General features: G+C 56.7%; 5 protein-coding genes across 5 annotated transcripts; 2 read left to right on the top strand and 3 right to left on the bottom strand.

The window, feature by feature from the left end:
- Positions 1 to 2,549: 2,549 nt before the first annotated feature.
- Positions 2,550 to 3,338, top strand: GMORB2_5938 (6-phosphogluconolactonase; the record flags this gene model as incomplete). Its single annotated transcript, XM_035467908.1, has 1 exon — positions 2,550 to 3,338. The coding sequence occupies one exon, from the start codon at positions 2,550 to 2,552 to the stop codon at positions 3,336 to 3,338; it is 789 nt and encodes a 262-aa protein (XP_035322874.1).
- A 608-nt stretch (positions 3,339 to 3,946) lies between these two features.
- GMORB2_5937 (uncharacterized protein) lies at positions 3,947 to 5,752 on the bottom strand (the record flags this gene model as incomplete). Its single annotated transcript, XM_035467907.1, has 3 exons — positions 3,947 to 5,024; positions 5,371 to 5,626; positions 5,737 to 5,752. 3 exons carry the CDS (start codon positions 5,750 to 5,752, stop codon positions 3,947 to 3,949), a joined length of 1,350 nt encoding a protein of 449 aa, XP_035322873.1.
- Positions 5,753 to 6,478: 726 nt separating this feature from the next.
- Positions 6,479 to 10,042, bottom strand: GMORB2_5936 (uncharacterized protein; the record flags this gene model as incomplete). The annotated part of the gene is made up of 3 exons (XM_035467906.1): positions 6,479 to 7,238; positions 7,404 to 8,652; positions 8,749 to 10,042. 3 exons carry the CDS (start codon positions 10,040 to 10,042, stop codon positions 6,479 to 6,481), a joined length of 3,303 nt encoding a protein of 1,100 aa, XP_035322872.1.
- A 2,947-nt stretch (positions 10,043 to 12,989) lies between these two features.
- GMORB2_5935 (TBC1 domain family member 5) lies at positions 12,990 to 15,551 on the bottom strand (the record flags this gene model as incomplete). The annotated part of the gene is made up of 5 exons (XM_035467905.1): positions 12,990 to 14,326; positions 14,397 to 14,539; positions 14,596 to 15,125; positions 15,190 to 15,348; positions 15,435 to 15,551. Coding segments are annotated over 5 exons (2,286 nt in total), but the record flags the coding sequence as incomplete, so codon positions are not given.
- Positions 15,552 to 17,868: 2,317 nt separating this feature from the next.
- Positions 17,869 to 19,635, top strand: GMORB2_5934 (Conserved hypothetical, protein; the record flags this gene model as incomplete). The annotated part of the gene is made up of 1 exon (XM_035467904.1): positions 17,869 to 19,635. One exon carries the CDS (start codon positions 17,869 to 17,871, stop codon positions 19,633 to 19,635), a length of 1,767 nt encoding a protein of 588 aa, XP_035322870.1.
- Positions 19,636 to 21,319: the final 1,684 nt, after the last annotated feature.

The following is a 21,319-nucleotide window of genomic DNA, read 5'->3' as shown; positions in this document are numbered from 1 at the left end:
AGAAGTCCAGGACCACCAGTGGGAGAGAAGGTGAGAAGGAAGAGAAGGAAGAGAGGATGACGGGAATATATATGTATATATATATATGTGTGTGAGTGTGTGTGTGTGTAAGTGTGTGTGTGTGTGAGTGTGTGTGTGTGTGGTGGTGAATAGAAGAAGGGAAGTGTGCGTGTGACGACCGGAGCTACTGCTCCGGTGGAGGAGGTGGAGGAGAGTCGCAAGTCGCAAGTCGCAAGTGAGCGGTGCCCACTATATGTACTAGCAGCAATATCATGTTCGTGTCTTCGGAGGGGTTCGAGTGCTTTGCAGATGCGGTGCGTAGTCGGGTGTGATACTGCTTGATAGTTTCCACCCGTACTTTCCACCCGTAACCTGGAGGTTCGCGAAGTTGGTAGTATCATCTGCGGTGTTGGTTAGGGGAACATGGCAGGTCTTGGCCAGGGCCGAGTGAGGTCTACAGGTACGTGGCAGGTCAGCTCAGCTTCCAAGCTAGGGCAGCTGAGGGTGATGACTTCCGAAGTGCAGCAACTGGATGGAGACAATTCCATCCGTCTGCTGGGCGCCCTGCTGGGCGCCCTGCTGGGCTCTCGGAGGTTTAGGGTGGGATGGACCCCAAGCGGGCCCCGTTTTCAGGGACCAACAGGGCTCTTGTTCATATGTATCGGGGGGGGGGGGGGGGACAATTCGGACGAATTAGCGGGGCATCCGCTACGTACCTTTTCACGTACCTGTAGTCTTTTCTGGCACTTTTCATTTCTATTTTTACCTCTTCTTTTTCTTTCTCTCTTCATCTTTTTTTTCTATCTTGGATTACTCTTGTAGTAATTCTGTTCCCTCCTTCCTGACTTTCCCTATTCGATACTCGCACGATATATACCATACGGCACTTGCTTCTCTGGTCCCCTCCCTCTGACAAAGCAAAAGAGTACCTACCACCAGGCTAGAAACTACTGGCATGTAACAAGCCTCCCCCCCCCCTTCCATCCCGTCTTCCTCTCTTCCTCTGGGCGCGCCACATACCGTTCATATGTAAGTATGACGTGTGGCAGTGGTTGGCTGTCTGTTTCGTCACCCCGCTCCTGGATACAGAATTGGAAGGTTATCACATCTGGTGGGAGAAAGAGACGTCAAACAGGACGGATGGACGGATTATAAGCTCAACATGTGAACCGTCCCTTCTTTCCGATACTTGAAGCATTCTCGAGGACTCGATTCGCATCTCATCCTTCCCTTTTTGATGTGACAGGGTGCGGAAATGGCGGCAGGGGTACAGTACAACTCGGGAGGAGGGGTTCATGTAGGACAAGGACTGGTTGGTCCGATGACTTGTCGTTAGACATAGACGTAGCATTCGGTATAGATAACTTTTCTAGCGATAGCCTATTGCCATGTCGGAAGGAAAACTCGTATGATGGATCTTCGCGCTTGCTCTTCTTGTGTTGCCTTTTTTTTTTTTTTTGCCGCTGTCAATCTGGTGATGTTGATAGTACGGATAGTATTACCACATATCATACTAGAGTATATACCCCTCATTACATCAGTTGGCCTGATTAGTCATCCCACGGTGGTAATGTAATACTTTCACCTACCATCGGTGGTGTATTCTACCGGTCTCTTATCGAGCGAGTTAAGTGACCTTAAAGTCGAAGAAGGCGCATAGATGTCCACTAAGCACTTATCGCGTGTGATGGCTGATATCTCTCACAGTACGATGAATCCGATGGAGGAGGAGGGGAGGGGAGGGGGACAGTTAGTGCGCAGTGAGCTCTGTCTGGCTGGCTGAATTCTCGTGCTACGCCTACACGACGTCATCGCAGCTATCATATCATCAGGTCGTCCGAGCGACGAGGGAAAGGCGATAAGAAAGAAGGACGAACAAGAGTGAATAGACTGCAAGAATTAAGGGAAAGGCTGGATAGCTGTTTTTTTTTCCAATAGAAAGAACAGAAAGGAACCGAAAAGTGCGGTTTCTGGGCTTAGCCATGTCCAGAATCATGACCTCATCAACCGACCGGACAGCATCCACCCGTCGAGCCTTTTAACTTTCCCCCGTCCCTCTACGTACGGACGGCTGCTGTACTCGTTAAGCTACCTCGTTTCCGGTGTCAACGGTATGTAAAGTGTGGGGAGCTCATCATCTATTCATATCAGCGCATTCAATAATCGGCTGACGTCGTTTTCCAGTGCCATCGCGACGTTGAACATGCATGACATTAGATGTGTGTGTGTTGCGTTACGTTAGTGGGGGCCGCACCCCCCCTCTCCTTTGGGAATTGACCCCTCCACACTTTGACTTTCCCCTCCCATATAATATCTATCTCTCTCATATTGTAAAACCCCTCGGCCTGGAACTTTCTACAATCATCTACACCACCCAGAAAAAGGCAAACCACACCAGAACCAAAGGGAAAAAGAATAAGACCAAAAGTACATGAGAGGAAAGCCCTAGAACAAGCAGAGCTTTTTTTTTTTTTTTAGAAACAAAGACGACAACGTCATAAAGAAGAAGAAAAAAAAAACCCCCGATGCGTCCCCAGCGAAGCTCCAGCATGCCCAAGACACAGCCGAACCTGTACGCTTTCCCCGGCGTCGACGCCCTGGCCGCGGCCCTGAGGTCGTACATCATCCAGGGACAAGCCGCGGGTATTGAGCGCCACGGCACCTTCAAGGTGGCTGTGTCGGGCGGCTCTCTCCCCAAGACGCTCGCCGCGGCCCTGCTGGCCCCGTCCTCGGGCCCGGACGACGTCGTCGACTTCTCCAAGTGGGAGATCTTCTTCGCCGACGAGCGCGCCGTGCCTCTCGACCACGCCGACTCCAACTACGGCCTCCTCAAGTCGGAGCTCCTCGACAAGATCCCCGGCGGGGACGATGCCAAGCCCACCGTCCACCCCATCGACGTGGCCCACCTCGACGACATCCAGGAGCTGGCCGACCAGTACGAGAAGACCCTCGTGGGCAGCTTCGCCTCGCGTGACTCGGTCCGCCTGCCCATCTTCGACCTCCTCCTGCTCGGCTGCGGCCCCGACGGACATACCTGCTCCCTCTTCCCCGGCCACCCGCTCCTCCGCGAGGCAGACGCCTGGGTCGCCCCCATCACCGACTCGCCCAAGCCGCCGCCCCGCCGCATCACCCTCACCCTGCCCGTCGTCACCCACGCCGTCCGCATCGCTTTCGTCGCCACCGGCGGTGGCAAGAAGGACATCATGAGGTCCATCTTCGATTCGGATGATGGCCTCCCCTGCGCTCTCGTCAACGAGGCTGCCGGTGACCGTGTCAGCTGGTTCGTCGACGAGCCTGCCGTCGACGGCGTCGGTTTTCCCAGGAGGTCTTTCCTTTAAGATCTCGACATCTATACACCAAACAAAAAAAACCAAACCAAACAAAAAATTAATAACTTGATCAACAAACCCAGCTACTGCAGACGCCACCTGTAGAGGTTGGCGTCTACGCCCCCGCCTACCACCCCGTGACAATGCCACTTCTCCCCACGTTTTACATATATTTATATATACATATACCTCTGTTGCGCGGCTCAGCACATGGCTTACAATATAAACAAGTTGAAACTGTTATGTCCTTTGTACTTTTTGATTTTTGATTTTTGATTTTTTTGAGTTTTCCCCTGTGCTCTCGTACTGTTGTGTTTTACCTGTACCTTTTCTTCACACACACACACACACACTCTTCTTCCCTCTCTTTTCTTTCTCGTATGTGTGCTACAGTCCTGCTCTGTCTTTCGTTTAGTACCGTATAAACATAAGAATCTAGACGCTATTCTTCTACAATAATCATGTTCAGATTGTGATACAGACCTAGCATCGTAATACAGGCCTTCTCACTCAATATATATCCAAAGACTCGAGAAGGGGAGGGAGAAGAGGAAGGGGAGGAAGAAAAAAAAAGGTAGGATGTACAGAGAACGAAAAAGTTGGAGAAAAAAAAAGGATCATATCTGGCGCCAAACCGCTCCAGCCTTGGGGTTGTTATCACGCCCATCATCCTCCCTATTCATCCTGTCGATCCATACATCCTCCCTAGCCAGGGCATCCACCTCGAGGGCCTGCATGAAAGCCAGCTCGGCCAGCATGCCGCGAATCAGCTGCCCAGCCCCTTGCACCATCTTGGCGACGCTCGAGTCCCGCAGCGACCTGCCGTCGTCGCCATCGTCCTTCTTAGGCTGGCGTACCGCTAGCCCGTCCAGCTGTCGCTGCCAGCCGTCGAGCCGGCGCGCCATGGCCTCGGCGTCGTCCTTCCACGGACATTCGAGCTCGCTGACGAACAGCGGGGCGCCGTCGCGCGTGCGGTCCTGGTACACGCCCGCCCTCCTGGCGTCCTCTACGTCGCCGACCTCGCCCATCCAGCGCTCGAAGCGGCGCACCGTCCTGGCGTACCGGCCCCCCGGCTCGCTGAGGGTCCACAGACCGGTCATGACGGCGTCGAGAGCCTGTAACTTTTCTTCCAGACCGGCCGCGCTGCTCCCGACACTGCCACCGCCCCAGGCCCGCAGGAGGGCGGATACATTCTCCCGTTCGAGGACAGCCGTCTCCCGAACCGTCACGCTGTCCGAGTCGGCCACGAGACGGGCGAAGCGCTCGCCCAGACGAGACTTGGCGCTGTCGCGCCACTGCGCCTCCGTGCCTTCTGCCTCCCGGTGCACGAGGTGCAGCTGCAGGAGTTCGTTCTGGAGCTTGCTCGTCTCGGCCGACGCGGCAAGGTTGGCCGGTAGCTTGGAGGGCGACGGCGGCGCCAGGTAAGCTGCCGTGGCGGGCTTGGGGTCCCGCGACTTGGCAGGCGAGTAGTGCTGCTGGAGGGTGGAGAAGTTTGGTCGTAGCCTGGGTTTCGCCTGTGGCTGCGGCTGTTGCTGTGGCTGCTGCGGACGTGCCGTGGACGTGGCCGTGGACGTGGCCGTGGACGTGGCCGTGGTTCCCCGCAGTGCTCGTGTAGGTGACGGTGACATAGTCTTGGCATCGGCCGATGGTTTGCGTGCAGCAGCAGTAGCAGCAGCAGCAGTAGGGGTGGTAGTCCTCGGGGGTGGACGGAGCACAGTCGCGCTCTTGGACCGTGTATGCGGGCCGTCGACGGCCGCGCCGGAAGCAGGTATACGCCTTGCTGGTACTGCTGCTGCTGCCGCCGCCGCCGCCGCCGCCGCCGCTGCTGCTGTTGTTGCTGCTGTTGCTGTTGCTGTTGTTGACGTTGTCGTCGACGCTGTCGTCGTCGTCGAAGAGGAGGACACACTGTTGGCTGTCCCCGCCGAGGTCGGCCGGGATGTCGGGCCGGTAGGTCTCGTGGTGGCCGTGGACGGCGGGTATCGCGACCGCGTGGGGGTGGTGGGGGTGGTGGTGACTGTGGTGTCTGGCGTTCCTGCCTGACCCGTCATCGACCTTGTCCGGAGCACAGGTGCCGAAGTGATGGCGCCTGATAGGGGTCTGGAGGACGAGGGGGCTCTCATGCTCATCGTCTTGGCCGTAGCGGTTGCCGACCTGGTCAGTCTCGCAGCGCCAGCAGTCGTTGCTGTCGCTGCTGGTTTGGGTATCGTCTTTGCCGTCGGTAGCGTGGTCTTCATCTTTGTTGCAGAAGCCGACGTAGTGGATGATGCTGTGCCGGATGACGGCTTCCTCGCCAGAGGCTTGAAGGGTAGCCGGCTGCTTGGTGATGATGCCCCATGGCGGTCAGGCGCGTCTGCTGTCGACGACGACGTCGTCGTCGACGCGCTCGGTTTGCGTAGGGAACGTGTACGTGCCAGGGAAGACATCGTGAAGACTTTCCTCTGTGGGGAGACAAGAAGAAGATCCAGACTCCTCTCTTTCCCGTTTCCTCGGTCAGAAAAGGGAAGAGGAGGAAGAGGGAGGAGAACAGGGTGGTGATGGGGAGATGATAGACGCAGAGTGGGGGGTGGGGATCTTTACCGACTTCCCGTCACTACGTGTACATATTCTACGTTTATGGGCCTCTGTTCTCTGCTCACCAAATGTCACCGTATTTCTTTTTTTTTTTTTACCACTTGCGGCACTCGATAACCGTGTGTTTGATGGAAAATATAACAGCTGACAGTTGGCGAGACTTCTGTTTACAGAAAACAGAAAATCTGGCAATCTCAAGTCATTCATTATTCTTCCAGACTATCTAGTGATACATTGCATTTCCAACTAAATCCTACACATCGCACAAGTTTCTCTCTCTGTCTTCCTCATCGTCCTTTTGAAAACCCTGATCATATCCCATATCCATCCTCAACGTTTTCTTTCTTCTTTCTTTCTTCCTTCCTCCCCCCCCCCCCCCCAATAAAATCATGATGGAAAAAAAAGTCTCTCCAAACCCTATATACTCCACATGCAGACCAATGCAGGAGAGAAGTTATCTATGCAAAAATACAAGAGAAAGAGAAACGGACAAGATAAAAAAAAATCATTAAAAATCAAGGAGGGTGGGCATTAATTTTTTTTTTGAGGGGATTAGAGCAAAGGGGAACGGTGACATATTACTGACTCATCATATCAAGACCCAGGGCCGAGACCCTTCTGGTAGGTGACGATAAGCTCATAGTCCTGTTCCTGCCGGCGACGTCACCCTCCCCCTGGTTAGAGGAGCCAGATGCGGCAACCCCGTCCACGAGGGCCTTCAGATCCCTGCCCTTCTCGTTGAACAGGCGGAGACAGGACTGGCAGATCCGGAGGTGGCAGAACCCGCACGAGAACCGGTCTTCCGTGTCCGCCCTGTCGCACGTCTGGCAGGCAAGCGGGTACCGCCTGTTCTGCCTGCGCAGCATGGACGCGTGCCTCTGGTAGCATGTGAAGTGCGAGGCGGCCAGGGGGACGGGCTTGAACACGGTAGAGCCGTCGACGGCCGATACGGCGGTGTTCTTGGGCATCGGAAACCGCAAGGCCGCCGGGTCGGGATCGCCCTCCGGCTCCTTCATCTCCGGGTATAACGTTCCGTCGCGGCCACGGTAGAGCATCTCGCCCGTCGAGGTCTGCACCCAGCGCACCTCTGAGTTGGGGCGGGACGACGAGCGCGGCCCCCCCCCTCCTGCTGTGCCCACGCGTGGACGCACCGAGCCGCGCGAGCCGGGCCGGGCTGCTGAGGAGGCGCGCGATGACGGGTACCCGACCGGCGTACCGGGCTGACGACCACGCGTGGGGGGAGGCATGTCCATCAAGGCGGGGGAGCTGCGTCCCGATGGCGGCTGCTGACCCATGTAGGGTGGTGGGCCGCGTAGGCCCGGAGTGCGGGCCGCCTGTCTGGGAATCATGTCTGACCCGGGCGCGGGTGAGGACCTGCCCGACTGGGCCGACGGCGGACGCATCATCTCGGGCGGTGGCGGCGGCGCTGTTGCCGCCGATAGAGGAGGCGCTGCTGCTGATAGGGGAGGCAGCTCGGGCAGGCTAGCCTGCGGGGGCGCGGACAACGGGCCGGCGGTCCTGAGGCGCATCTGGCCCGGAGAAAGGGCCGACGACGGAGAGACGGCAGACGGAGAGACGGCGGACGGGGAGGCTGCCGGGGCTCGCTGCTCCGTGGGGGGTTCGGGTAAGAGCTTGCCGCCGTTGCCGGAGGGACCCTCGGCGTCAGACGTCTCGGGGGAGTAGTGGGCCGGGGACGCAATGGTGGCGACGACGACGGGGGGCTCAGCGGGGAGTTCTTCAGCCTCGATCTCGTCCTCGCGGTACTCGGGAGTCGGGGGCCGGTAGGGCGGCACCGGGGCCGAGAGCGGTGCACGTGCGGGTGCTGGCGACTGCTGCTGCTGCTGCTGCTGCTGCTGCTGCTGCTTATGCGTCTCAACCTGGTTGGACCTGCTGGACCTGGTGCTGCTGGTGGTTGTATCCTTCGAAGGCCGTGAGATGTGGAATTTGGACGTGAACTGCTTCAGTTTCGAAGTCCCATGACCCATGGCGGGGCTGTCATCCTTGGAAGGCGGCTGGGGCGGGGCTGACTCGTCCTCCTGGGCGGACAGGACGGTGCCCGTCGTGGGGGCCTGGTTGTTGTTCCTGTCGTTGCTCCGCGACGGTGCTGACGATGACGCGTCTTTGGTGGGCGGTAGGGGCTTCTGGCTGGTAATCGTGGCGGTGCTGGCGATGCTGGATGCCGCAGACGCGGTCGACGCGGTCGACCCGTGGCTGTATCCTAGGCGGAGACCGGGGAGTTCGCGGCTGCCCTTGTTAGAGCGGCGACGCCAAATCTCTCTGCGCGTCGGCGACTGCGTCGGCGTCGGAGCGGCGCGCTCGAGCGGGAAAGTAGCAGCAGCAGCTGCGGCGGCGGCGGCGGCTCTGGAATTGTCGTTGTCGTTGTCGTCCTTGGAGGGCACGGCTGGGGCCCGAGGGAGGGCGCCGCCGTCGTCCTTGGAGGGGACAGGAGGGCGCAGTGGCGGGGTGTCGTTATTGTCCTTGGGGGGCAGCGCCGGCGTGGTCTCGGATGGCGCGGGTTCGGCCAACCTCTGGTTAGGCGCGGGCTTGCGCTTGATGAGTCCAGGCAGCTTCCTGCTGGCGGGGCTGGACGTGAATATATCCTTGGACGGACTCCTATGGGTGTCGGGGCTGCTGATGTCGGTGACTGTGCTTGACTGGGGACCGGTGACGGCTGCCGCTGCGCCTGCCGCAGCTGCTGCGCCAGCTACGGCTGATATTCCTATCACACCGGCCCTCTTCGATTCCGCGCCGGCTGTGGGTGGGGATGGTGATGTCACTGCTGCTGCTGTCGTCGATGTCGGTGCGGCGACTGCGGCAGAGGCGGAGGCGGAGGCAGAAGGATTCGGACCCTGCCCGTCGACGTCCTCGGTCTCGTGGGCGGGCGGCTCGATGGGTCGTGACTCGGATGCGCTGTAGGCCGTCCCGTCGGACGACCGTACAACAGAGGCCGTGGAGCTCCGCGAGTAGGCCGACAGGATGCTCGACAGCGACTCCGATGGGGATTTCATGGAAAATTGGAATGGCTGGGGCGAGTCGATCCAGGACAGTGGCTTGAGTTGGGGGGGTTTAGAGCTGCGCGTAATCCTGGCAGTGTGAAAGTCGTCTTCTTCGTCCTCGTCCTCGTCCTCGTCCTCGTCTTCCTCTTCACCCTGCTCCTCTCCTCGTTCCTGCCGTTCTTTCTGCTCCCGTCTCGGTGGGAGTCCTTCCTGAGGCTGCTGGGCTGTCTCGTAGATGGGAGTGCGAGGCGTACGATTCCCCGATCTGGGGGGTACCAGTGGCGGGGTGGGGTCTTGTTCGGGCTCCTTCAAGTCGATATTCTGCGTCACCAGCTGCAACCTCGGAGGCGACTGCGACGCTAGTGATGGCAGCGATGGCAGCGATGGCAGCGATGGCAGCGACGGCAGCGACGGCAGCGACGGGAGTGATTCCTGAACCGGCGACGATTCCTTTCCTATGGCGAGTATAGCTTCTCTCCAACCCTTGGCCTCGCTGTCCTCGTCCTCGTCTCCCGGTGGCTTTGCGAGTATGTTGTGTATATTCGCGGCCACAGGCCTTCTCCTTATGGCCATTTTTGGTGGACTCGAAGTGTGTGAAAGAGGAGGCGAGTTTGAGGTCGAGACCGGCAAGGCAGCAGCAGCAGTGGCAGAGGCCGGGCTGCCGGCATTGGTATTGGTAATACCAGCATTGATGGCGGCGGCGGCGACGCGGGACTTGCCCACCGGCAGCGGCGGCAGCGGCGTCAGCTGAATGGGGGCCCTGGGGCCCTCGTCTCGTAGGGGAGGCGGGGCGGGGAGGTTGTCAGGGATATTGTCACCGGTACCTGGACTACCCGTGCCACTCGTACTCGTCGCGGTCGTGGCAGTTGTAGGGGTCGCGAGGATGATTGGCGATGGACGCGGGCGAGGATAAGGTGCAGTGGTGGGAGTGGAGGGGTTGGTCGTGACTGTCCCGGTCGGGGTCGTCGCATGAGGCAAGGAAAGAAGTGGGGGAGTACGAGAGTTCATGGTCTCTGGTGGTGTCACCATCGGCGCATCGTCGTCGGACGAATCCTCCTCTCCCGTAGGCACGGCGGGGAGGGCCTTGGAGAAGCGCGACCTCCCGCGCGCCTTGGGCACAGTCAGGGAGCTGGCGGGTGGTAGCATGATCTCCCACGGAGGCGACGTCTAGTGTATCGTGTGTATCACCACTGTATCACAACAGGGGAAGGAGGGGGGTGGTGGCTATCGGTGAGAGCCTAGAGGTAGAGAGGAAGATGGTATCACCCGGGGTAGACATGAGGTGTCGTGTCCCGGGAGTAGGTTTGCAGTAAAACACGGACGCGGACGCCCGCCTGTGTCGTGGTCGGTGACGTTGATCCAAGATGGGCTCGCGCAAGGATGTTGCTGGTGATGTCAGACTGTGGCGACCATTTCTGGTGTTTCTTTCTTCTCTTTTCCTCCGAGGGGGAAGAAAGAAAGGAAAAATAGGGAAAGGAGGATGACAGCAAAAGAAAGAGCGAGCGAGCGAGAGAGAGAGAGGAGGCCAGAAAAGAAAGGGAAAAAGAAGAAATGCTGGTAAGGCCAAGTAGGTTTGGTATTCAAGGGCTGACTGGTATGAGGAATTTCAGCTCTGGGTATGGAATATTTTTTTTTTCTTTAAAACAATACTACGGAGTACGGATACCGACAGTCGTCAAAGATGTTCCCACTCTCAACCCTCTCTTGCTCACACACACTCATCCTTCTGCTCTCACACATAAACACATACACACAGACACACACACCCCAACGTTCTCCGCCATCCATCCGCGCATCACGAGAAGAAAGAACAGAAAAGGCTAGTGATGAGGTGCGTGCCCATACACCCCTGTCACCAGCTACGTATGCGTGTTCCTTTCATGTTCATGCTCCTTGGCAGGCCACGGCGTACGCACAATCGCACTCGTACAAGTATTAGTACGTTAAGCCGAAGCGGGTCTGACGACGATCCCCAGCCCGGTCCATGATAGGGCCCCAAGGGGGGGGTGGGTTGATTCTGAAACAGAAAGGCCCAGGAACCTGTGCTGCCTGTGCCAGATGAGGGGTTTTCCGTTGCTACTTGGGCCAGGTTCCTCATTCCTGGGCCACACGAGCTGCATTGCAGACATTTTCAAGTTCTAATGATGCTCCGGGCTCTTGGCCAACCTCGGACATTATAGGAAGAGAAAGCAGAAGGGAGAGAGAGAGAGAGAAGCGTCATCATCACCGTATCACCATCATCATCATTGTCGCCTTCGTGTTCCATGATCAAACATGGATGCAGAAGAGGGTGGCGGCAGAAAGGGCATCACGCTGCTAAACGAATAGTCATGACGGGTCAGCCGGTCGCGGTACTAAATGTCTATGTCTGCTACAATACTCCGTACTGAAGCTCGTAGTTGTGGAATGTGAATATCCTTGCCGTGGAAATCAGAGAAAGACAGGCAAAAAACCATGTCCTTCCCCCGACCTCCCGAAAGAGAGAGAGAGAGAGAGATGGGAATTGTCCTGGCAATGTCACATTGTTCTTGTCGAGTAATACATGCACAGAACGGCATTTTCCAGGGGCGTGACGGAAAGAAATGCGGCTCTCACCATGAAAAGAAAAAAAGAAAAAAAAGAAATGTCCAGCCTTGAACCTCGGATTATACGGACCGTACGAGCATGATTACAATTCACTCGTACTCTCCAGCTTCTATCCATGATACTTTGTACTTTCAGGTACAGATCGGTATGGACACTACAGATGCTCGTACCTGTACCTGTGCAGAGTAGGCAGGTCCGATCCCGTATATGTACGACGTATTACACGGTACTCGCACGAGTAATAAAAAAACCCCCGTCCCCCCCGATTTTCGTTTCACTGCTTTTCCTTGGCAGGGCTTTCCCTTGATAGGGCTCTTCCCTCGACAGGGCTCTTCCCTCGACAAGGCTCTTCCCTCGACAAGGCTCTCTTCCGTTCTTCCACAGCCACGGAGCAGTTGCAGGTGATGTAATATTAAACGTTGATGACGATGTATTATGCTGTGATACTCCGCACGTGTACGGATTGATACTTCGTATTGCCATTGCAAGTACAGATCGTACGAGCATCACGCGCGTACAGATTACATGTAATACCGACCGCCCTTTATTCTCGGAGACAGCCATGTGGCCCCGATGCAAGATTACAGGGTTTACAGCGCACTCCGGCTTTTAATTTTCCATTGCCTCTCCGGGCTCCCTTGAGTCATCAATCTCGAGACTCTCGCCGGATCGTGCAGTTACGCGTGCTGCGACGCTCCGACACGCTCCGACACGCTCCGACACGCTCATGAATAAACAAGAACGCCTCCCTTCCAACGTCGTAATGCGTGTACGTGTAATCTGTATACCCCAAGCCCAAACTTGAACAGAATCCCTCCTTCTGTCTTCTTTATCTCTCCTGGCCCCTCTGTCCTCTGTCCCCTACTACTGCAACCGCTGTGATCTGTACAGGTTACAGGTACAGGTGCTGCCAGGTTGATGTCACTAGTAGCCTATCCTACCCAATCGCGGACGGCCGTTTATACCCGTAACACCGCCAACAAGCATGGCATCACTGACGTGGCGCAAACTGTCGTTGGCATCAAGCCACACTTGCTGTTATGCGACGACGGCCTGCCCTACCTGTAGCCTCCTACCTTGGTAACAGGTTGCGCCGATGAGCCTAACCAGACTTGTCTACTGTGATTCTGTGTATGGGTACTACTCATAGCAGCTTGAATGAAGACTGCCACTATCAAATCCCGACAGCGCTCCCATGCAATCGCAACTGGCTGCGCGCAAAGTCTTGCTTGTCTTTGATCGAACCGTGTCGCGTGAGCATGTGACGAGCACAGCCACCTTACACGAAAACCGGGATTCGACATCGCCACGCTCCCGCTCCTCCAGAAGCCTACGAGTTGATGCTTGCTTGGGTCGTTACGCACTAAGAATAGTCACGACGCTCACCAGCATTCGTTGCATCGTCGCCATGGAACATCATGCATACACTAAAACTGCCGTATCACCTGGGGAATCTACAGGCCTCCATGCTGTGCACTCCCAATCACCCGTGTCCTGCCCACCACCACTACCTCTTGCCCAGCTGCTCCATGCTGAACAGGTCATCTCGCCTGCCTAGGGGATCCTGCCCCGTTGACTCGGACGGCCCGTCACCGAACAGGAACGCGTTTCTCTCGCGGCTTATCCCGTTAGACGACCGTTTCTTGTGCGTCGCTGCCGGCGGCGAGCTGACCGTGCCGGATTTACTCCCCACCGACGACGCCGCTGACGCTACCGGCTCGTCTGGTTCCAGCATCCACGAGAACGACGATTGTGCGAGCGTCGACCTTGCAGTCGTCTTGGCCTCCTCGGTTGGCGATGCCACGCCTGCTGTACCTCCGCTTCCCGCTGCCGCAGATGCTTTTGATGCCGCGGCCGATATAGAGCCTCCAGCCGCATCCGTCGTCTCTGGTACCGCGCCTCGTGCCACTTGCGCTGCCCTTGACTGCGCTGCCCTTTTGATCGGTATGGTCCTCGCCGCAGTTGGCTTGACCTCGGCCGGTGTCTCCTTCGCCGGTTGGGATGCGTTGCCGTTGGCATCGGTATCAAGCGCATCATCGCCTAGACTTGGCGACGAAGCTTGAGCCTCATCCGCCGTGCCCTGCCCGTCTGCTTCCTTCTTCCCTTCTGCATTGCTCGATGCCTCCGCTGCGTCGGGAGCCGCCTCGTCACCGGGCTGCATGGCTGGCACATCCAATGTGGAGTCCTCCAAGTATATCTTGACAAACTGCAATTTGGCGGCCGCAATCTCAATCTGCTCAAGGCTCGTTTCCTTGTCCTCGAAATCCGCCGCCGATATCGCCCTGAGGCTAGTCACCGTGTCATCTAGCATCATGGCCAGTTGCTGATTGCGTTTCTCCATGGCCGCCAGAGCCGCTGCCCCTCCGTCGCTGTCGAGAACCTCTCCCGATAGGCGATGCGGGCTCCTAGCCTCACCAAGACCTTGCATATTCCGCCGGAACTCTCCCATGGCGTCCCTAACCGCCTGGTTGATCCCGAGCTTCTCACCCCTCTCCAGCATCCCCTTGGCACCCTTAGCTGCACCCTGAAACAGCGCTTCGACGCCACCTTGCTGGCTCATGAAAGCTGCTGGGGAGCTGAGCGGCGACCTAGCACCCATGGCCCGCTGGCGAAGGATACTGAATGAACCTAGGCTAGGCGTCAAGGGTCTCGATGGCTCGGGCGTCTTGATTGCTCCGGGCAGTTTCCCCGTATGCTTCATAATCAGCGTCGCACCTCCCGTTGTATTCAGGTGATTCCTCAAATATTCTGCGTCATCCACAAATTCGTGTGGCCCCAGCGGACCGCTTGGAGGTGGGTACTTGAGCAGAAGCTGTAGGCAAACCGAGTAGTCTGCCTCAAGCACTGTTCATCATGTCAGACGATGTAGCCGTAGAGTACACACGATTGTGCGGAGAAGGGAATCGCAACCTACACTGCCAGCGAATTCGGATCAACATGGCCACACATATCAGGTCTATAAGCTCCAAGGATGGGTCGACAGCCAGTATTGTGTCCCAGAGTACCAGCACTTGCTCGAAGGGAAACTCCCTGCTGAATAGAAGCCGGACCCAACGTCTTGGCCACGGTTAGCGTAAAAGGCCAGAACCACGGACCGGATAGACTATACGCACATGAGGAATATCTGCGGGAGGATCTCGACGTTGATGAGATGCGATGCAAGCTCGGGGTCAACTTTTCGCAGGCAGACTTCGTGGATGAACTTGCTCCGTTCCACTATCGAGGACGTTTGCTGTTCTCGGGATGACATTGCTCCAGGCTGGGTCTTAGCAGCCGCGTCGCCCACGGCATAGAACGACTGTGCGTTCTCCATCAGGGAAGAAAATATGATGTAGGCATCGTGCTCGAGGAACGACGCATCAACCAGTTCCACCAACTCCTCGTCAACGGATGCAGCTCCGCCAGACGCCGTAGCATCGATGCTGTCCGTCTCGAGGACATGGACGATGGGCGCCAGAATCTCGTGCATGCCCTGGCGATAGCCCCCGCGATCCGGGTAGGACTTGCAGTAGACAAACAAGACATCGAGAATCAATGTTTGGATGCCGCCATCATGGTAGTTGACTTCATCAGGCAACCGCTGGACATCTTGCTGAATCTCAGCGCGAACAGCCCCGTCGTGCCGGGCCGTGTCCCAGGGCGACTTTCCCTCCGAGTCAGCTGTTGGGAACCATCGATAGCCATCGGAGGAAGCAAGGGTGACTCACGTTGGGCTCATCTGCCAGAGGGTCGACAGCTAACTCAGCCAGAGCCTCGGGATGTTTGATGTACTTGAGGAACTCATCGCGTCGCCTGGAGTAATCATCTCTGCCGCGGTGAAGCGCAGTCTTCCACCCATCGCCTTGATCCTTGGATAGGAGGAAGATCTGCAGCGTGCCAGTATGGTCAGTACGCGCGCGTGTGGGTGGGGTACGGCCTGGCGATAACGGCCCGGGGAGGAAGGGCTTCTTACCTTCCAGCAGACTGAGCGAAGGCCAGCTACGCACGGATTCGAGGCCCCATCGGACTTGACAGAGCGTCGAAGGTCAGCATGGCTGTCTATGTATGGCTTCACAGCCCGCCATCTCTCCCTGCGTTACGTTAGTCAAGAACAACAGGCGGTATAAGGAATGCTGACTCTATCTCCTCGACGGATCTCATGGCGGTACGGTATACTCGTAAAATCCAACAGAATATGCTTAAAGATCCTATGTTCTACTCATCATCAGGCCATCGAGATGAGGAGCCGTCTACCTTTGGTGGGGAGAGGACGGGTAATGGCCTGGAAGCTTGGAGGGGCGACGAGGTTGAATGGCGTGTGTTGTCCGATGGGGTCAAGGTCGCGGCGTTGGCCTTGGTGCGGCAGCGGAGCACAGCGGCATGCAAGGTCCTGGGCCATAGCCGCCCCACTAAGCTGGCACGAATGATTATACGGCCCATGGGTTGCTAGCACGAAACGAGGACCGAGAGAACGAGGGAAATGATGTGGCGGTGGTAGATACACAATATCGTACAGATTACACCTGTACAGGGACACATGAACTTTCGTGGAAGTGAGGCTGTGTACTGTTCTTCTTAGGTACACCTTACCCGTCTTTCCAAGCCCTACTACACCTTCCTTCGCACCATCAAGTTATTCCCCTGTCCAAGCCTAAGAGCTAATAGTGCAGGAGATGGTGATGCATGGGTATGCAAAGCTCTTTCCATGACCGGACGGCCTGGGTCCTCTCAGACATAGTCCTGAGCGAGATCAAAAGGGTCGTTCATCAAGACAAGCGTCGGCACGGACAACATATTCTCCCGGTGGGTGAATGTCAGAAACGTATAATGGACTTGTGAAGAAAGTGAAGAAGTCTCACAACGAAGGGACAATCAAGCTGTATGGGGTGACTTTGTGCGATCATTCATCTCCGACTCTCCTTCTTCTTCTCTCTGCCTTGCTTCTCTCCCACCTCTTTCTCTCTTCATGCTTCGGTATCTACGACCTTGCTTCCAGGACTTTTCGTGCGTCATAATTAATGGTTCCTTGAGGCTTCTGTGGCTTCTGTGGCTCTTGTCCGATGTCTAAAATGGCGTGGCTGGGATACCCAATTACATAATATATCCGTATACCTCACTGAAGTTCAACCTTCCTTACGAGTATTATTATGGTCAATCACATGTACGGCGTCACGGGTACACCCTTGCTGCTAAGGGGATGCTGGATGGATTCCGCGGTCGCATGACTGCGAAGGCCAGCAACTACAAAGCACTGGAGCATTTTCAAGGGACGCACATCCCAATTGGTCTCGGCATGGCCCATCCCGCCCGCGAATATTGCTTCTCCTCTCACGGGCCGGCGAGGTACTGACCAAGCCTGACACCAGCGAAGACATGAAGAAGATGCTCCCGGGGGAGATCGACCGCATATGGCTAGAACTCAGTCAAGCAGGCCTTAACGACGAGGACTGGCGCAAGAGCAACATGGCGTGGAATGGAGGGACACAACGGGTAATGCGATTAGACCTAAAAGTCACTGACCCCGATTCCGTCAAGGAGGAGGGCAACGATTAATACACATCATACATTGGTCGCTGGTGCCTTCATCGCTATAACGCTTCTGCCTCGTTTCTATACGCAGACCTTGTCACTCATCTCAAATGCTCCCTACTCCCTCCTCCAATCTGACTCGTTGTCTGGCAGGTGCAGGCCGAGGAAAGCAACCAGAAGATGCAGCGTATCACAGGGCCCAATACCAGAAGGGAGTTGTTATGGAAGAAACGCACGTGGCATGCATTAGGTAAGCTGAACTCGTCCATGAGAGTGTCGAGTTCGGCGAGTTCAATGGGATTAACAAGAACTTAAACACCGAACAGCATGCGACCCGCCTTTGAGTGAATTGGCTGTGTTATGGTGTTATCATCCGTTTTGGTACTCCTACCCACGGCCACACTGATTGCCTCTATTTGTTGCCTGCTTTGATTCATCCTCGCAAGTCGCGGGGCCATTGCATTGTACCAGCTATGTAGTCAACATGTATGCATATACTTTCTCTCACTGGAATCATAGCCTATTATGAGCGGTAGCTCTGTAAAATGCGTGATAGCCTACCTGTACGTGAAATATGCGATTACATGCACGTACATGCGATACGCGTGCGGCACTTGTAGCATCAGTCCTGCGTTCGAATTACGTCGTATCGCCTCTGTCGGGTCTCTGACTGTTTGGAGGGGTAATATCCACGGTTGGAGGCTGGCGACCGACCTTCATCCCCACTCGGCGTATCGTCCCTCAATCCCGCACATCTTACCTCCACCTGCCCCTAAACATCTCCCCAATTACTCACCCAAATCTCGACCGGGCACCAGTATTGCTGGCAGCGTCTTAATTTCAAGCCGCATAAAGCATGTAGTGTCAAGCGTGTCAACATGTCTGCCGACTTGTTTGCTGAATTCAACAATCTGTCTAGCCTACCGCCCCCGCAGAAACAACAACAACAACAGCAGCAGCAGCAGCAGCAGCAGCAATGGCAGCAGCAACAGGAGCAGCAGAAGCGAAAGCAGAAACAGGAGTACGACCCATGGGGGGATTCCTACTCGCCCATTGATTCGCCTCAGAAAGGCAGCTTCAGTACCGGCTGGCCGTCATTTAGCGACTCCCAAACGCAGCCTATTGTCGATGACGACGACGACGGATGGGGCGATTTTGAGGTAGCGGAGCCGGTGGCGGCTCCCGGTCCACCGGCACCGCGGCCGCAGCAGCAGCCGGTTCCGTTGGCAGCGCTGTCAAATGCTGGGTCAAGCCAACAGGCTGCGCAGAGGGCCATGCCGCCAAACAGGATGGTGCGCGCTTCCACGTTGGACATCATGAGCAACAGTCTGGTGGACATCGGGGGTTTTGGGGGTAACAGCGCGGCGATGGCAACCTCAGCCTACGAGCAGGAGAAGAACATGAGATACCCCCCCGCCCAGTCCAAGTCCCACTCGAGACTGAAGGAGCCGAGCAACCCCAATGTCATCTTTGACGTCGACGACTTCGAGCTTGAGGGCGGTGAAGGCGACGAAGGCGAGGGGGACGATGACTTTGGAGACTTCGAGACTGGTGAGCCTGTGCAGCCGCAGCAGCAAACGCCGGCCGTACAGAAGAAGCTGCAGCCGGCACCGCCGCCGCCTCCATCCGTGGACCTGCTCTCTTTGGACGATGTGACAGTGAGCGAGACGCCCAAGGGATCCTCGCAGCTTTCATCGACGGCTGGCAAGCCTCGAAGCTTCGGCGCAACAGCATCCACAGCCAGGGCCAAAGCCCAAAACCCGCCAAAGCAGGAACTCTCTGTCAACAGGAAAACTGTGCCGGCAAAGAGTCCCATAATGGAGGAGGACGAATGGTCGGCTTGGGATGACTTCGAGCCAGGACCGACGGCAGCGGGAAAGTCTGGATACAAGGCCGAGGAGCTGAGATCAGCCGAGGATAGTTGGGCGTGGGAAGCCGCGGACAGTTCCACGACTACGGCCACGGCCTCGCAACCGGACGGGTTGCGCGACGACGAGCCGCCGCCCGTCAACGTCCCGCCACCGTCGGTATTGCTGTCGGCCTTCCCGGCCCTCCTGGGAAGCGGTAGCCCGCTCTTCAAGCCCATGGCAGGCCGGAACACGTCCATCAAGCAGCGCATCATCTCGGAGCCCAAAACGGTCGAGTTCCTCCGCGCGTACCTGGTCATGGCGACGACGGCAGCGCGTGTGATTGCGGGCCGCAAGCACCGGTGGCACCGGGACAAGATCCTGGCCAAGAGCATGTCCATCTCGGCGGCGGGGAGCAAGGGGATGAAGTTGGCGGGTGTGGATAAGACGCAGTCGGTGCGCGAGGACAGGGAGGCGGCCGACGTGGTGGCCGTGTGGCGCGAGCGCGTCGGTCCCGTGCGGTCGGCCGTCGCCGCGGCCAAGTCATCCGGCAGAGGGGGCGATGGGCCGGCGCTCACGGTGCCCGAGATGGGAGAAAACATGGCGGTTCACACGGCGAAACTCGTGCCTACGGCACCTAAGCCCTGCGTCATATGCGGTCTCAAGCGAGACGAGAGGGTGGCCAAGGTCGACGTCGATGTCGAGGATAGCTTTGGCGAGTGGTGGGTTGATCACTGGGGTCATAGGGCCTGCAAGAACTTTTGGATACAGCATGAGCGGACGCTACGGCAGAGGTGAAGGGCACCTGCAGTAGACTGAGTGTTTCTATCTGCATATACTGGTATTCCTAGCATGAACCATGTCGTGAACATGACAATATCATTCCTGTGTTCTTCGTACGTCACCCCTTCCAGCAACTTGTCCACGTTTTCTTTTCTTCATATCATGACGAACCAAACAGAAGAAAACATAGCCTCCACCCCCCCCCCCCCCCCCACTCTCTCTTCCACCTCCACCTCTCTCTCCCTCTCCGTGCTTGAAAGGAAAGGCCTTACAGTCGTACGCGTGTCACCTNTACTACTAGTATCATACTACAAGTATCATAGGATTGGAGTTGGTGATGTGAACGTGTTTGGAGCCGACAGTGTCTCTCCCCCCCCCCCCCCCCCCCCCCACTCTCTCTTCCACCTCCACCTCTCTCTCCCTCTCCGTGCTTGAAAGGAAAGGCCTTACAGTCGTACGCGTGTCACCTACCGATATTGTATCATGCCATATGTCGTATCTTTGCAGCAGGCAAGCGAAACTCTCTCTCAACATGAGGAGTCGAAGCGGACAACTACTCGACAGTCGACAACTTCGGGGACGCCATTGGCCCTGGTGCGGACAGCAGAATGATATACATGTATATATATGCAGGTATGCACACATGGATAGCCAAAGTTGTAACAATCTAGACACCAAGAACACCCTGTCCCCGGATAGCTGTACCCGATATTACGGAGGAGCAGGATTGGAGGAGAAGAGGGCATCACTATCGCCCCCTCCTGCTAAAGCTTGCACTGCTATGGAAAGTCGAGGGGTGCCAGAGAATGTAAAGGTTGGTGACGAGCTTGCTAGATTTTGAATAGGAGTGCCGTGGTGGGGGGAGATTGGTGCGGGGAGGGGTAGGGAAGAGAAAAAAAAAGGGAAAAAGTCAGGGACCAGGTGCTGGTGCCGCAGTTCGGATTTACGATGCAGACCTAGAAGAAGTCACGTCTGTTGTGTTACCCAAGTAGAAGCACCAGCATCGTAGCCCAGGGTTATGTGCGTGTGCACGTGGGTTGACCATCCTCTTCACTCCCTTCGAGGTATTACTGACCGGTGTCCCTTTAATCCATCATAGGTATCACTGCTGCTACTCGTAACGGGCAACTACCAGTGCTTGGAGTACTCCTACTACACCCACCGTACTGTTGGACAGTATCAGAACAGCAACGTTCGGCAAGCACGCATGCGCATGGCACGTAGCCTGTAGGCCGGTAGGTAAAAAAATGCGAGCCACAGGGGACGGAGAGGTATGTGCGAGTGAGTACCTTGGTGCTGTACCCAAGGTACGCTGTAGCCTGAATAGGGCTCGCGTCGGGAACAAGTTCACTGATGGAGCTGGAGCCGCCCGCTAGCCCATATTACGGAGTATTACATCCATAGATGCAACGGGCAGCCCCCATCAGAGCAGCGTGCACCTAGCAGAATCGACCTCAGTGGCTCCACTTCCTTCAACAGAGACCAGCTCCATTCCACTGGTCTTTTGGGCCTGGCCTTGTCCCTCCTTTGTGACATGGAAGCAGCCAGCAGAGACTGCCAGTAGAAGCAGCCACCGCCCACATCCTACCTTTTTTTTGCTCTTCTCTTTTCTCTTCCAAACTTCACGTCTCTCCCTCTTCACCTTTCCTCCACCTCCACCTCTCTCCCTCTTCCCTCTCTCTCTCCCCTACTCACCAAA

The sequence above is a fragment of the Geosmithia morbida genome (assembly GCF_012550715.1).
Source record: "Geosmithia morbida isolate 1262 chromosome Unknown scaffold_4, whole genome shotgun sequence".
NCBI classification, from domain to species: Eukaryota; Fungi; Ascomycota; class Sordariomycetes; order Hypocreales; family Bionectriaceae; genus Geosmithia; species Geosmithia morbida.
This window is presented reverse-complemented; position numbering and strand designations above follow the sequence as displayed.